The sequence below is a fragment of the Aphis gossypii genome, chromosome X, assembly GCF_020184175.1.
Source record: "Aphis gossypii isolate Hap1 chromosome X, ASM2018417v2, whole genome shotgun sequence".
Lineage (NCBI taxonomy): Eukaryota > Metazoa > Arthropoda > Insecta > Hemiptera > Aphididae > Aphis > Aphis gossypii.
The window spans coordinates 39,133,359-39,151,364 of record NC_065533.1 but is presented as its reverse complement, the minus strand read 5'-3'; the positions used below and the strand labels follow the sequence as shown (position 1 = coordinate 39,151,364).

The 18,006-nt window shown below is 25.1% G+C and overlaps 2 protein-coding genes across 7 annotated transcripts; one reads left to right on the top strand and one right to left on the bottom strand.

Moving 5' to 3' along the window:
• Positions 1 to 332: 332 nt before the first annotated feature.
• On the bottom strand, positions 333 to 7,760 carry LOC114129442 (breast carcinoma-amplified sequence 3 homolog). 6 transcript variants are annotated; one of them, XM_027994176.2, is made up of 14 exons: positions 7,001 to 7,760; positions 6,740 to 6,904; positions 4,885 to 5,103; positions 4,642 to 4,823; positions 4,316 to 4,571; positions 4,030 to 4,244; positions 3,796 to 3,963; positions 3,325 to 3,695; positions 3,012 to 3,238; positions 2,855 to 2,940; positions 2,656 to 2,789; positions 1,115 to 1,252; positions 884 to 963; positions 333 to 737 (listed from the first exon to the last, which is right to left on the bottom strand). In XM_027994176.2, exons 1-13 carry the CDS (start codon positions 7,124 to 7,126, stop codon positions 914 to 916), a joined length of 2,337 nt encoding a protein of 778 aa, XP_027849977.1. In that variant the 5' UTR covers positions 7,127 to 7,760; the 3' UTR covers positions 333 to 737; positions 884 to 913. The 6 variants fall into 6 exon arrangements, 4 of the variants coding, with proteins under 4 accessions (XP_027849977.1, XP_027849978.1, XP_027849976.1 ...); XM_027994177.2 differs by having other exon boundaries at positions 922 to 963; XM_027994175.2 differs by lacking the exon at positions 884 to 963 and having other exon boundaries at positions 7,001 to 7,276; positions 7,346 to 7,759.
• A 6,249-nt stretch (positions 7,761 to 14,009) lies between these two features.
• LOC114129444 (NADH dehydrogenase [ubiquinone] 1 alpha subcomplex subunit 7-like) lies at positions 14,010 to 17,970 on the top strand. The gene is made up of 3 exons (XM_027994179.1): positions 14,010 to 14,193; positions 15,687 to 15,874; positions 17,825 to 17,970. The coding sequence occupies exons 1-3, from the start codon at positions 14,113 to 14,115 to the stop codon at positions 17,883 to 17,885; spliced, it is 330 nt and encodes a 109-aa protein (XP_027849980.1). The 5' UTR covers positions 14,010 to 14,112; the 3' UTR covers positions 17,886 to 17,970.
• Positions 17,971 to 18,006: the final 36 nt, after the last annotated feature.

The window sequence follows — 18,006 nt, the reverse complement described above, 5'->3', positions numbered from 1 at the left end:
TTTTATAACAATTCCAAACAAATATTATAAAATAGGAAACACAGATCTTAATAATAAATTACCTATTTGTACAATATTCTACTGTACCATGAAAATATAACCTATGAAAACCAAACAACAGAAAAAATATATTGTGCTCTACAGTAAGTACTTTTCTTGCTTCCAATACCAATACCAATAGAGCAATGTCTATATTACAACTTGCTTGGAAAATGACATTATATTGGCATATAAAAATAAATGTAATATTAATATATTATACTAGTACTAATTGATCAATGAAATTCAATTTAAATGTTTTAATAAACTTATTTTAATTAAAGGTTTATAAATTATAAATTGTAATTTTTATTAAATATATTTTTGATCAAAATATTTGACAATTCAGTACACATAAGATAGACACAGTTTATGATAAATTAAATAAGATATTAAGTAAACTTAAAATAATAAGTATGATGAAACCTAATTATATGTACAATGAATAATAATGACTGACTTACAGTATAAGAATAAAAGGACACAAAATATAGTTCTTATTTAAAATAAAATGTTTTAGACTTAAACATTGGTAACTTGATTAAATTCAAAATATCATACATAAATAAAAATATAAAGAAAGCTATTCTTAAGCTATTACTTGTTTTTTTTCTTTTTTGCTTTTTTACATTTTTTTGAAGTAATTATTTCAGTTACAATTTGTTCACTTTCATCAATTATCTCAGGTTCTGAATGTTCTAAAAATTAAAAATAATTTATTACAGTATAATAAAATATTGACTTAACTTAAACAATACCATTAATTTTATTGAACAAAATTATATTTAAAATTTATATACATACATTATAATATATTATAATTATAAAAATATTTTTAATTTACATTTGAATTAGTGAAATCAATTTTGGTTGACTACATACACCATTTTTCTTTGAAAGTCTTATTTTGAAGTGTGAAAAGTCCTTTTAATCCAAATATAATGTTCAAATAAAGATGTATAAGTAAATCAATTTTAAAGATTGCAGTTAATGTCACCAAAAACTATTTTGAAGAATATATCATACTCAATGAATGTTATAAAGTTAATACATACATAACTTTTAACACAATTACCTGATTTATTAATTTGAAGGTTTTCATTCATGGCTTCTGCCAAATCTTCCAATATTTTAATTTCACCTTGATCTGATGATACATCAGATGAATCTCCTGGATTGAGATCTAAAAACTTTGGTGAGTAATCAAAACTACCTGTAATTGATAAATCATAATATAAATAAACAAATAAAAGAATTCAGACTTTTAATAAATCTAATCAAACGAGTTTCTGACAAAATTTATATTATATCTTTGATAGATAACAAGACAAGCCTTGTGAAAGCAGTTTTTCATCATAAAGTGGTTCCTAACATACAATAAGTCAGGTAACAAGTAAATTACAAATAATTCAATAAAAATATCATTACATATCTCAAATGCCATATACATAATTTTGAAATTAAACTAATAGACAATTTTAAAGAATACTTAATTAAATTGAATTCATTAATTCAATAATTTGAGGCTCACTCTTGTGGTAGTAGTTATATACTGTAATGCCAATTATGCCATTCACCATAGTGGTATTAGTGTGCTAATACTTTTTAATATTATTTACCTAACAGTAATTACAATCCAATTGTAAATGATTAATATATGATACAAATAATGTTAGATTTAAAATTGAAGTGACAAAGTCATTTACAAATAGACCATAAAAACTAATAAGAAGTGGTCAAGAATACTAAAACACTTCCAAAGTTTCAAGGATCATTTTTTTTTTTTTTTAATTTGATAAAGCTTCTACAACATGAATAACATCATACTATCGTATTATAAAATAGTAATTCTATTATTGATTATATTATGTTATATATTAAATTCTATGTTAAGTTAGATTGTAAAATAATATAAAATACTGTTTTGTAAAATGTATTATACTATATTAATATAATATATAATTAATAAATTGTTCATTGTCACAAAATATTATTTAGTTGTTATTTTATTATACATTTTTAATGTATAATTGCATAAGAGATGAGAATGTTAGAAGAAGTACAAGATTTTTTATATTTCCAAAACGTAAAGCTGTACTATCTAATGTTGTTGAAGATTTAGAAAGAACCGTAACTAAAAAATTGCAAAACTTGCTGGATTGAAAATAGCTATTGATGAATTTAATGAATTGGATGATACAGAATCATCAAATTGAGCTAATGCTCTCTAAACTTCAATTACACAATTTTAATTTGTAATTGAAATAATTACTTTATTAAAAAGAATCAATTCAAACCTGGTTTATAGAAAAGAATAAGAGATGGTTATCTTTTCAGTGCCATATTATTTACTTGATGACCATTAAATTCGATTCCTGTTGAACCTTCAAAATTTCCTATGAATGAGCTTTTTATGGATAATTTCATACGTCATTTCACCAAAAGAGTGTATACTACGTATCATAAGTTTACCATTTCAAGTCAATAACATCAATTTAATTTTATGGTTATAGTAAAATCAATAATATTATAAGCAATTGTGATGTATTAATAACAGAATAGTGTACAAATATTTTTATGGTAATTAATAGAAAGTAATTATTTTTGACTACATACTATTTGAACCACATTCAATGAACACAGGAGTGCTCTGTCTGTTGATATTATTTTGTGGAACACTAACAGGGTTTGATTTTAATAATAGTGATCCATTTTCAATTTCACTCAATTGAGTATCAGATTCAGATCTCCTGTAAAATGATTTAATAAAAAATTGTTAAATAGGTACTAAAATATAAAATATTTAATTATTTACCCTAATGAAGAACTACAAGTTTTAAACACAAATTGTGGTCCCATCCAAAGACGACGATGTGGGCCTGCATGTGTACTTATTTCCACCTATAGAAGTATCTTTATAGTAAACAAACAAACAAAAAAAAACTAATAGCAATTTAGTTTTTATATATTACTTGAGATAGCCAACGTTCATCAATGCTTTCTAAAGAATTCTTTTCAGAAATATTTGACAAGTTTGTAACTGGAAACTTTATATAAAGATCTAACAATGGATTACCCCGATTTAATGGAGGGTTAACAGTAGATGCATGAAGAGGCGGTTTGTACAAATTCCATTCTGTTTTTGGTTCAATATTTAATTCTATCATCGTATCATCAAATATTTTTTCTTTGGATATTGCTAATTATTAAAATTAATAAACTTCAGTTATACAATAAGGCTATCACAATTCATTAAACTATCATTTAAAAAAAATTTCTACTTACCATTTGAATGCATAGGATACATATCATATTGTGTAAGGATGCCATTACTAGTCATTACATATAAAGAATCTGCAATATTTTTCTTGGGATTATAAGTTACATTAGACATTTCTCTGATCACAGCTGTATCCAGCACACGGCCATGAGAAAAACAAGTAGATAGTCTAATACATGTTGTTATTCCAGTTTCGTCAGGTTTTAGTTTATTACTTTGTGATCGAATTTGGCACAATGAATGTACAATAATTGAATGTGGTACAGGTGACACACAAGGATTAGAGTATGGCAACACAATTTGAGAATTCTGTAATGATTCTGTCATCACAGGACTGTTTCGGCCATCAGTCACTAAACCAGCACTGCGATGAAATCTAAAATTTAATTTTAAGGTTAGACAAAATATATTTTTTTCCAGTAGAAATAACATTTATACAACACATCTAAAAAAATATTCTTCACATATTATCATACCTTGATAATTTATTTACAATATGTGGTGTTGAATGAGTACGTAAACCAATAGGTCCTCCATAAGGTGTAATTGGAAATATATGAGTTGTTCCTCTAAGCGAACTTACAGCCACCCATCTTGAATCGCTTGAAAATTGAATATCTTGAATTTTAGCTGTGGTGTCACCTCTATTATTTATAAAAAAATTATTATTTGTCTATTAAATATAATATGATTAATTAATGATCATATACCTGTGTAACGTATACAAATGATGAACAGCTGCAAATGAAGAACCTAATATACTAGGATGTATTTTGAACACGTTAAACCTATGACCATTTTTATCAGCAGTTACTAACATAAGACCAGACTGGTCAAAATTTAAAGCAACAATAGCCTCACAGTGTGCTGAAAAATGAGCAATAATATCAGGGCCTTGTGGTGTATTCTCCTTTAATACTTTATTCTAAAATAAAACAAACATTAACTAAATTAATTTAAACACGTTTTCCAATTATTAAAAATAAGATTTCATACTTTAATATCAATTATGGTAATTATCCCTGGATTCATTTGATTAGAATCATTTGCAACTGATATATTATGAGTTGAATTTGAATTGTGCACGCCTGTAATACTATTTGCTACAGAGCCACTTAAATCTCTCAAACTTTGGCTTAATGATTTTGCTGCATGCAAAACTGTAGCTGTATATGAATGGCCATTCTCACCCTCATATCCACCTGTTGATCGGTTCCAAGAGATCAACTTTTGATCTGCATACGCCAACCACCTATTATTGATTATTCAAAAATTTATTTATAAAAATTATAGTATATAAAATTTAATCAAAATAAAATAACCTTGTTCCCAATGCGATAGGGTTTAATTTAATTCCAGGACTAGGATAACATGTAGTAATTGTAGTTATATCTTCCACAGTGAGGGCATCAAACACAGCAATACGTTCTACAAAGACTACTGCTATAGCAAATCTATTTACAGCAATATCGACTACAGTATTTTTAAACTTAATGGTTTTTACCTAAAAGAAAAATCATTAATAAATATAGTGAGAGTATATTTATTGATTTAGATTTAAATACCACATCTCCACAAGTTAATGATATAAAACTGACAGAACAATACTGTGGTCCTGCACCTGAATTATCACAGAGTGCAATTAATGGCCTTTTATGAGCAAATGGGTCTTGTCGAAATTTCAATTCCGGTAAAGGTGAAGGTATAAATTTTAAGATCTTGACAACTCCTTGTGACCAAGATAAAACTTCATATGCTTCACCGTTGGCACCAATATACCACACCTAAAATATTTTTTTAAACTCATTATTGCCATTTTATAAAACAGATACTCATATCCAAGTATTAAATTGTAGTGTAAAACCTATTAACATAATAATTTTGTTTATTTAACTACAAATATGAATAATAATTAATATTAAAATTCTAAAGTAATTGATTAAGTTTAGAATATTTGTACACTTTATTACATACTAAATTGTAAAATGCTTTATGACATTATCTCAAGCTTAATAACTGCATTAGAATTTATTATGATTTAATTACTATAAAATGATATTTGAACATTACATCGAAAATTAAATGTGTATATAATATAAGTTTAAAAACAAATTTTAATATTTTGCAAGAAATTATAATAAAAAATGCAATTATTTTTTGCCTAAAAGAATAAATTAAATGTTAATGGGAATTTTAAAAACATATAATTAATTTATAAATCAAACTTAACAGTAATTTTTTCGTCACATTTAAATATTTAATTAAATAAAACCCACATCAAATGGTTAGTTAACTATGTTTATCTACAAATTCTGCATGAATAAGAATAAGTAATAAATAAAATAAATGAATATTCTATTTTTTTTTTTTTTTTTGGAACAATGTTATCCGAACTTTTATGACTATAAAAGTATTTTTAAATAAATAAAAAAAAATGAATATGAATATTTTGAAAAAAAAATTATTATAATATTATTAGGTTTTTTTGTTTTCATTCATAAAAGTATCTCAATTACAGACTAATACAAGATTTTCAAAAGCCAAAATTGTTCTTAAAGTAGAGCATTACTAAATTAAACAATTTAGATATTCTATAATAATATTAGATTCAAATAATAAAAAAGTTAGCTTCTGGTATTGTAATATAATATTGATTAAATATATATTATATTGTTATGTTAGATCTAATAAACAAAAAATAAATTTATCTGTTAGTTTCTAATAACTAATAAATAAATTGAATATTTCCTAAGAATTATTATTTTAATGAATGCATTATCATTATTATTAATTTTAAAGATATCATTTATTTATTTATTATTTCATATCATTGCATAAGTAATGTAAATATAATTAATAAATAAAATAAACTAATAATGGATATGATGTAATATAATGTTAAATTAATTAATGATAAATAACTAACATAAATATAATATTTTAAATGTATTATATCTTTAACAAACAATTAGTTATTTAACTTTAAGAATTTAAGATTATAATTTTTATTTTTCTATTAATTTGATCTACATATAACTCAAATAAGAAGTAGAAAAATATGATTTTTTTAAGATAATAATTAACTGTCTCTCTATTTAAAATTCAATAACTTTTAACATGCTGGTGACAAACACAAACAAACCTCAAAAAAAAAAATTTAAAACATCCCTCTAAAATAAATATAAGTAGAATAAACATTTAAATTATTAACAAAGTATAGTATACAACAGCTGATATAACATTCTTAAATATGAAGTGTGAATAAAATAATCTACTGTATAGTTATATTTGTTATTATTATATATTAAAACATTTATCAATAAAAGTGAAAAGATAATACTAAAGATTATTATTAAATTTGATGAATATTTAAAATAAGTTAAAAATAATACACCTATTATTAATATTAAATTATCATACTTGAACACCAAATCCATAACCCAAAATAAGAAGTATTGGTGATACACCAGACATAAGCGATTCATCGTTTTCAAAGTTTGAAGGAAATTCATTAGCTTCTAATGTTTCAAATTGTGTCCATAGAATTTTTTCTCTACTGTCTACATTTAAAATGTTAGAATATCCCTGAAAAGTAAATATGTTACATAAATTAATAATCAGAATGAACATAATGGAATGAATAATATAGTACTACATAAGTACGTTCAAGTAAATACTCACATGAGGAACAACATCATTAATGAACCCAGCAACACTATCAATAATTGAACGATCGACAACAGGGCCGGGCAGCACTATCTTGCCGATCAGGTTCTTAGATGCTTTACATGGAGAATCTGCCGACATTTTTGAAAACTTCGCGGTCAGTTCAGACACAGTTTAGTGTTTCAATGGTCCAAAGGTTATCCGATATTGTCATTTCAAAGCAAATAAAATTACACGAGTGTGATGATAATTATATACATGGTCACACAGTACGAGAAAAAACGTCAACAACTTAGAAGAAAAAAAAAGTCAGAAACTTATGAAAAAAAAAAAATAATAATAATAATCAAAGGCTCTTACGACACTAAAAAGATGGCAGAAAAAGTTCACAACGAGACACAGCGTTCCGTGTGTAGAAACATTTCATGTTTTTGAACGAAAATAATATAATTTCAATTCCATTGCGAAATTTTTAAACGACAATGGCAATAAATATTATATTATTGTTATATTATTAATACTACTGCGACTGTTTTTATTTTCTACTCGTCGTTATCACATAATCAGCGTACATGTTTGTTGTTGTTATCAAGGCTGTCAGCTGGTGCAGCTGCTGCTACGCAGTAAAACGGTAATGTCGGGACGCGTATTTACATTTGCTATTTAGAATTGAACACTCGCGGCTGTTGTGCTACTTTGTTAGCGAGGTCGGTTACAATTTACGGACGATGCTCTTCCTACCACCGTTGTACGAGTTCCACCTTCCACTGCAATATTTTTAGGACTAAATTGAGTATTAGTATGCAACAAATTGCAGCATATTTTCTCTGAAAATGCATACACCGATGCCCGTATATTGTCAGTCGCGGATTCAATGGTGGGCGGTACCCCCCCCCTTCCCCACCCGTTGACCGTATCAAAATGTGTTACCTACTTAATTTGTTTAAATTTAATATTTTTTGTTGTCCTATTTAAATGTATTGTTGTATTATTCCGTCACAAATCTTCATCTTTTAATTTTATACAACATTAATTTTTAATTTGTTGAAAACAATATTAATGTTTATTTATTGAATTAAGTATACTATTATATGTATAGGTATTCGTGTTAACCTGTAGGTATCTAAATAGTAAATATATATAAACATATTTATAATGCGCCGCCCCCGTTAATGTAGGCTGGATCCAAGCCTATATTATGATGTACCTATATAACACTGTCACTATCCTTCTCTCGAACAACGGCGTCTGGGTTAAGAGCACCTATATTACTACGTATACTATAGAAGAATATTTTCGACATAACGTAGCTTTTTTATATACCTAATAATTTAAGTATTGCGGGCTATACTGCCTAGTCTGCGTTTAAGTTTTTCTAACACTATTAATTAATATTAATATTATTAGATACTCATAAATCATACTTATTGTGGCATTTTAAGTTTTAATAGTCCGATTAGTCCATTAATAGGGTATGTTATTATTATTATTTTTTTTCAATGAAAATTTACAATCCGTATTTGATAACACCATAAGTAAAAAATATGACTCACATAGCACGTAATAAAAATGACACAAGAAACACATGATGGAAAGGAAATCATCCAGTGATGGTACCCTCTAAAGAGTATGTTAACTTTAGACAATACTATTTTTTCCACCAAAAATAATAATAATAATTGTATTCGCCTCTTATGACATTATATTTTGAATTTTGAAGTTTAAACTTTATTCATACGATCGTAGTTTGTATAATTAATAGCCATTAAATTTCGAATATACCGACTCGAAATTAAGTACCTATTTGAACAGATGATTATTATAAATCATAGACGTGTTGAGCTTTAATTAAATGGGCTATAAATTGTTTAGCTGGTACGTAAAACAATTCTGAACGAAGTGACCGTATCTTTTTCCAAAAATGTATTATGATATATTTTAATATTTTATTTATTTAAATGAAATAATCAACGAGTTAGGTTTAACCCTTCTAGTGAATATAATTGAATATTATATTGTTAAGTATCCTGAAATCGGCATCAGTGTAGCTCGCTTTGTGGACTAATTTCACCATATACAATCGTTTTATATATGTTTATGAATTCTACTGATATGAGCAATCTGAACATTGAGGATTGGATATAGCACTTGGTATATTTTCGAACATAGTTCATCAAACTGCTTTTTAAACTTTCTCAGTATAGGAACCTATCTGAAAACCATTTTGTGAGAAATAGTTTCTGTACTACTCAGTAGGTATAAGTGTGAAGATAGTATATTCGAGTATTATTCGTAAAGCATTTTTATGACACTGAAGCTATTATATTGTGTTGATTGGTGACCAATAATACAGTTATTATAGGTAGATACTTATTACCACTTCTCAGTGGCGTAGCCAGCGGGTAAGACCAGAATACTACTCTATTTTCTTCAAAAATAAATGTTTTATATCGTATTGAATGTGTAGTTGTATATATGACTACTATAGGTAGGTAGGTACCTACCTACTATTAGTTTGAAAATTTAAAATAAATGCACATATTATAATATATACATGGGTAAAATAAATGTATAATATACAATACTATGTTATTTTATTATTTAACAAAAATATTCATTAATAATCCTTACTACGTCAAAATATTGGGCCTCTCTACTCAAGAAAAAGCGTCTAGCTACGTCACTGCCACTTCTTAGTTATACTATACTATTACTATGTACATAAAGACTATTGTCTTAGGGAAACTCGAACGTGTCGATCTACAGTTTGAATTTTATTAAATTGTTTTTATTAGAACAAATTACTGTAGACGTTTTTCTAAGGCCATTAGATGACCTTCGTTCTTATATATTGCATTACGATCTAATATTATGTAATTTTCTTATTTCACATTTTTATGACAATTTTTTTTACACCGTATACGAATATACGCTTTTTTCCGTACGTGCAGGACCATGCTTATTAGTTGTTTGATGGAAAAAAATTCATCTTTCTATAAGTAATGATATTTTTCTGAAGTCAGTATTATAAATTTAGTTTAATACTTTAATATAATACATGGATATTGCATGATTGTTTTCTTTACGACTCAATTAATATTTATGGGTAAACAAATATTCAACAAATAATAAATATGTCATATTATTCAAATCATTTATTAAGAAGCTTATATGACTTCAAATATTGAAGCAAATTTTTTTATTACATAATCATAGAATAGTAAAATACTAATATTATTGACCTAAATTATTTTCGATGATTAATACGTTACATAATACTGCCAAGGCATTCAAACAGTCATTACATTATATTGCAAGCCATTGCATTATCATTTGTTTATTTATTATATTAAGTGCATTGCATTTTAATTTGTAGATCTAAGAATTTAATTCTTTTAATTCTTTGAACTTTAAAGTTATACCTAACTTTATGTCTTTATTTATTACAATTATTAATTTTTTTAAATTAAAACGAACGTTATAAATAATAGTTTGTAGCTATACTTGCTCGTAGCTGGTGTGTATTCAAATATGGATAACTCCTGAGTACAAATGTGCAAATCAGCAATATAAACATAGGTATTGGCACATTTCTATGGACTGTTTGTTGATTTTTTGTTATTTTTCATTTGAATTCAAATGATGTTTGATATTTAAAAAAAAAATTGAATGTGAATTAAAGTGAGCATATAACTATTCGACAGCTTTTACACATTATACTCATGTACAAAAAAGTAATATTATGATTTATATCTAATACCAACTGGCAACTTAAATAGGTATCCATTGCAAGTGGATAACAAAAAATATAGTTAAAATCTGTAAGTAATAATATCATATAATTGTATTAATATATTTATAAATATATATAAAATTATGTGGTCCTATTAAATGTAGTACTTAGCCAAGGGTATAAGAGATGTTGCCCTTCACCACCATAGAAGGAAATTAAATAATTTATTTTTCTGGAAGGGAGCTAGTAGCTAGTTTACAGGATAAAGCGATCAAATAGACTATGCCCTTGAACTTAAAATACCTATATTACCGTGATCCATGAATAGGTACTGAGCATTAAAATAAGTAAACATGAATAATAATTTTAATAATTTATATTGAATAATTTTATTTTTATTAGATTCTGAATGGAATGATGAATATAGGTATTGACTTTACAGTGAGGAATGTATAAATATATTTTTTTTTTTTGTATATTTATCATGCATATGATACCTAAATAGTAGAAAAAATATTTTGATATTAAACTTTGAAGGTGGTTTTAGATAGAAAATTGAATCTAATATTTTGTACTTAAGAGGTGTTAAAAATAAAAAATTACCAGTATTTTTCAAAATAATCGGGGAAAAAAGCTTGAAAAATATTTAACACCTACACTTCACCATTTACATTTATATTATCACGAATCGCGATACAGACAATGCGAATTCATTAGGTAAGTATATCATAATTTATATTTAAATTACTATTTGGTTAAAATGTTAAATGTATTGTGGATAGTTTTTTACAATTATCCCAGTATTCGTATGTAAAATTTAAAACAGATGATTCATGGAAATTTTACCAATATAAGATATATAAATAGATATATTATAAAAAGATTATAATATTTATAGATAATAGATACATTGTAAAATGTAAAGAGTTATACGTAATATTTTCCCTGCTTCCCATGACTTAAATCTGCGATGATGAAACGTAACGGAACAATGCAATTTTTTAGATTCAATATAATTGTAAACTGTATAGACTTAAAGTTAGATATATATGCTCACTAAAAAATCTTTAAATAATATGTATTTATATAATTTCAAACAATTCAACCTTACCGTGTTAAATATGTTTTTCAAATGTAAAGAAAATATGAGTAAAAATGTGATCTTACCAAAAATGTAGGTATGCATTCATATTTCATAATATAGTCAACTATATGCAATTTATTTTATCATTTCAACTATATATAAATTAATGAAAAAAAAAAAATAAAAAATATATGGACATAAAACTGTTTTATTATACAATGCAATCCACTGTCGTTGGTCGTGATAAAGTAGAAATACTGCTACGAATGCTACGACATATAAGCATTTTTTATGAAGATCACGAAACGATGTTTACGAGTGATGGAAGTGCAACGCAATGAAGTGGCTCATCGTGGGCCACTATGGCTACTGTTATATTTACAATAGATCAGTCATCACTCATCAGTATCAGTATACTGTATACTTAGGTACAACGTAGAATGTAGATACAAATATAAAATAAAAAAATTAATTTGTAAAATATTGTACTTAGGAAAACTGGTAGAAATTTGGTATTAATTATCCGCGATGTAATGCAATAAACGAGTAACTAAAGCAATCTAATAATTTGATACGAGCTTAAATATCGATTATTTTCAACAAAATCTACTTATATATACTTTAAATCCACTATAAACTAATTTATGTAAGTATACATTATCTACTAAACAAATCGTCGTTTTTTACTTCTATTGAACGCAGCCTATTCAATTAGCTACTATATACGATCGTACATATATCGGTATCATCAGTATTAATTTAAAAATACATACCTACTGAATACGCATTCAAACTTTAGGTACCTACATAAAATGATGTAAGTACTAAAAACAGGACTCAGACAATTTAGACTTCTTATTTTTTTTGATAAACCTTAGAGTATCCTTAGCAAAATACAAATTTGTTTCAAAATTTCTTTTATATTATATAGTTGCAAATTAGATTACAAATTATTGTTTGCTAAGTTTTGTATATTAAATGCTTTTATACATATTTAAATATTTTGCCAATTTAGAGTTGTAACTGTAAGTGTTAGTCTAAACTTTTTAAGTTGATATATTTTCATAATATATTAATTAAATTAAACACATTGTATTGAATTTTTTTATACACAAATACACTCATCAATAAAGTTTAAAAATTATATTTATAATTTATTAGACAGAGCCACTAACTTATTGAAATATTGAATTAAAGTATTATTTTTCATAATATCCAAAACCTAGTGGTATTCTAGAGTATTAGAGTACCTATTCTTCAATACTTAATATCGATTAATACAAATTTAAAAAATAAAAACAAAAAAAAGTTTAAATGTTCTTTTTAGACTAAGCTAAGCGATTAATGTATTGATATCACAATGATGTGTATTTTTCTGTGTATACACGATACCCGATAATAGTAGAAAAATGCTTTGATATTCAATTCTTGAGTGTGGTTTCTAATAAAAAATTAAATCTAGTTTATACATTTGAAAAATTAAAATTAAAAATTGACGGTATTTTTCAAAATAATCGGGAAAAAAAACCAAATAAAAAATGAAGGAAAACAGGAATTGTTTCTCATAGGTAAATTTATTGTAACCTGTATTTGACAAAATCGTTTTTTTTTTGTGTGTGTAACTAAAAAACAAATAATAGGTAAGTACTCGAAATTTTTACCAAATGTTTAAATAAGCATTTTATGTATAGTGAATACTGAATATTCTTTAAAGAATATTTCTAAATAGCTGACGGTTTTTTTGAAAATGGGGAAATTTTCACTACTGGTCTAAAGGAAAACTTCTAAATAATGAGCACTTTTATGGTTAGATTTTGATAATTTTTATTGTTAGGTATTATTATTGTCTAAATATATTTGATTTCATTGTACATTTCATGTATTATTATATTATTATAATTTATAGTCTTATTTTATTCGTTGTCTGTTGTCCATTGTAATTGCTGTCTCATTTGGCATATCCGTTGAAATGTTTATTTATTTATTATAGTAGTAAACGGGACAGGCCTTTGACATTTAAATAACATTAATAATTAATAATATAATAATACATAAATGTTATTATGTAATTTATTTAATTTGTTATTAACTTATTATAGGTATCTAGATAGGTACCTAATCAAAAAGCTCAGTTAATCATGTGTTTATCCTTGAAGGTTGCCGTACTGCTATCAGTCGGTCAGACTTTTCGACTATTATGATAACGTAAATGATAAAAATATTTTACGAACATAAAATAGCTTCATAACATTACGAAAATAAGAGAACAGTCGATTTTTTTTCCGTTCGTATACTACCTATATTGACAAAATGGCCAATTGGAATTCCTTATTACCATCTCAATTCAAGCCATCCGGTTTTATTTCGGCTCTTCGAGTATTCTTAGGTGGAGTAAGTATCATACTAATATTCAGTAGGTAGCATTGGTACTGGTTTTTAAAAAACAGTAGTTACTTAGTTGAGTCTTGAATTAATGTTAAGCATATTACTTAAATATTTCCACTATTTAATCAAATAATTACAGTTACAAACTTGTAAGCCACATATATCAATCCATTGACCATTTTAGAATCTAATGTTTTGTTCAGATAATGATACCAATCATCAATTAAATCTCATTTATGAATCCATAAAAAAATATTCAACAAAATGTTTTAGATGTGCAACACAATACTTATAATTTTGATATTTCTTGATTCCGTTAACTGACTAAGGGCTCGGTCTTACAATGTCTGGTTAAGTGTTGGTTAAGACTAACCGGTAGAATTCTATCGGTTAACTCATGATAAATTCTTCCGTTTAGCGTTATCAGGCGCTTACTAAACATTGTAAAAACAACCCTTAATACATTGTAGACATTTTAATTACCTAATAACCAGGGTTCGGATTTTAAAGCACTTAAAATTACAAAATATGTGCTATTATATACCCTTTAAAATCTTAAAATAAGCACTAGAATATACCCTAAAAACACAATAATTAACAAAAATGAAATTTTATTTTGTTCACAAATTAAAAAACTTATATTTATAAGTTAATACATTACATTTTTTTTAAAAAATTGTAAATAAAAAAAATAATAAAAAATTTGTACTAAAAACTTTTTTTTTTTAAATATTAGGTAATACTACTTGAATTTGTTGATTCATTTAACTATAAAATATTAACGCTTTTTGAGCATGGCAACTATTCAAAATTGTCATATTGTTATGTTTCATAGTTTAATACCATGTGATATAACTTAGTTTTATGAAAATACGAAATAAAAGTTATATTAATATAGCAAATTAGCTGAAAATGACACCAAAACTTAAAAAATAGCACTAAAAACTAAAATATCCTTTAAATATACAAAAAATAGCAAAATAAAATTTCATATTTGAAGTCTTGTGCTTAAAACAAATTTATAGCTTACTTTACTATTTTTATCTATATCCAATAAAAATTAACAAATGCTATAAAATCCGAGTCTTGCTAATAACATTTGTGTTATTCTGTTTTAAATATTTTCATTTTTACAAATGTTATTTATTCTTGTATTCATCAGAAACATTAATGTTTTTTTTCAGAGGTAGAATTACTTTGTTTATTTGATATTTATCAATGTATATTTTATGAATGTTATTTGTTAAAACTAGGTTGTAATTTAAATTTTAAAATAACCATTAATAATTAATATGAACTTTGATCAGCCAAATGGATGATTGAAAATATCATATTAAAATTATTTATAGTTTCTCAAGAAAGAGAAATAGAAAGGAATAAAATTAGTTAGATATAGTTTTTAATAATTTCAACTGAATTTTTTAGTATATAAGCTATGTATACAAATAATTAGTTTACATTTTATTATCAGTTAAATTAATTGATTTACCTTATTACAGCGAAATTTCAAGCCAAATATAAGAATGGTTGATGAAGTATCATCAGCCACTCAACCTCCACCTGATGTTCCGGGAGGACCTAATCATACAGTTTTTAATAACTATTACTATGCACGTGACAGCCGCAGAGAAGTTACACAACCAGTTCTTGTTTTTGAAAATAATTCAAAACTTATTGAAAATTCAAAGTAATTGTTTGTATTTTAAATTAAATAGAATAATATAGTATATTTACATATATAATGGGAAATTAGGTTTGACTGGTCAATGTTTACTGCATATAATATAGTAAACAATTCAACTATAAATTCTAAGCAGAGTGATAAATTTATTGAATTTACAATGATGTGTAATTTTTTTGTATTATTTATAGTAGAAAAATGATTTGGCTTTAATTCTAATATCTTTTATGAATCTAGCTTCTACTTTTGAGAAGTAAAAATTAAAAATTCTCAGTTCTTTTCAATCTTACAAAGTTTTTATTACAAATATTTAAAAAAAAATTAACATAAAATATAACATTAAAACAATTTTATTTTATAAAATAACCATATTCTATTTCAAAGGTTTTACCCAGACTCTCTCATTATCACTCTAATATAACATACTACTGCCACCTGCCTAGGGTTAGGTCTTTTATCAAGATCACCAAATAATTCAGGTATCTTACATCCACAACCAATGACTCATCCTATAAAATATATTCCAACTTCAATTCTTTCTCACCTCAAAATATGTTAACCTAAACAGAATCCTAATGTAAAACCCATACTGAACCTACTGAATCTATTCTTGGCCATATCTCCCTCACCCTCAACATAAATTATACCTGAATCTTCCAATCTCAATATTTATCAAATCATTTAATAAGTAATCTTATTATACATCTAAATCTAACCACACACTCCGTAATGATTTCTCTATTTCCTTCATCCCAAAACTGGCAACACTCATTATAAATATATTTTACAGTCTTATAAGATCATCATAATTCACTCATGACTGAACTAATAGTCTTCAATATTTTTTATAACCATGTACTAATCTTAAAAACCAAATGGTCTTCAAATTGAATAAGCTTATACATGCTTAAGTGTCCATAATGGAAGCCTCTTGCACAATCACAATTAAACATCCGTCATACAATACTTCCACTTATTGTAAACAATTATTTTATAGGTTATATACTAAAAAATTTGATTAATAATAATAATAATAATAATATTTTATGATTTTATACGTCTTATTGGTTTAAAATATTTATATTAAAAGCTTGCTAAAATTTTATAAATATTCATACACCACAACTTAAATAATTTATTAAACATATGATTACATACCTAATTTATAATATATAAATAATGTAAAAAAGAAAAAGGTATTGTTAATTATTTTATTTGCAGGCCTGGCTCAAGGGGTAGGTGGTATAGACCTAGGAATGCATTTTTTCAAAGACGGCATTTAATATTTTTGTATTATAGATAAAAAAAATATATTTGATGTAGTATTTACACGTAAGGGGCGACAAAAATCATGTTTGCCTACGTGTATTTAAACACTTGAAATGGTCCTGTTAATTTGCATTACACATTACTTGTTATAATAACAATGTCATTACAATACTATGATATATGTACATTTATTAACTTTTTTTAATTTAATAAAATAATAAATGCAAAATAAATGTATTGATCATTAAATTTTAATAACCGTTATTAACTCATATAAATTATTCTTAATAAGTTCATGTAGTTTTTAAGATAATGGACATATACTACATTATTTAATGTTTTCAATAATATAGATAATTATTATCTATATTATTTTTAAAATTAAAAAATAAACCAAAATATTATCCATTAAATAAAAATAAAAATATTTGTTCTTCATAAATACTGTATTTAGAATACTAATTATTCAAATTATTCAAATATCTAATTCATTGTGAAGATTTGTTTTAGTTTCTAAAAAGTATAAAAAAAAATTTAATTTAATAATAAATTATTACCTTAGATGAACTCCAAAAATCTTATTAAGTGCTTTATAGTTGTTAAAATTTGAAATTTAATAAATAACAATTATTTTATTGACTCAAATCTATATACATAATATGTTGATAATTTTATAAATTGTTTTAGGAAACCAGATGTTGAACCATCAAAAGCACCTCTTCCAGGAAAAGTTTTCCACTGGGATTAAAGTTGTATTTATATAAAGTAGTGGAAATGTATCGAATTATATTATATGATTAATAGATTTAAATAAACAAATGACATATTTCTAATGGCTATTATTTTTATTTTTAGTTATCTATATGTTT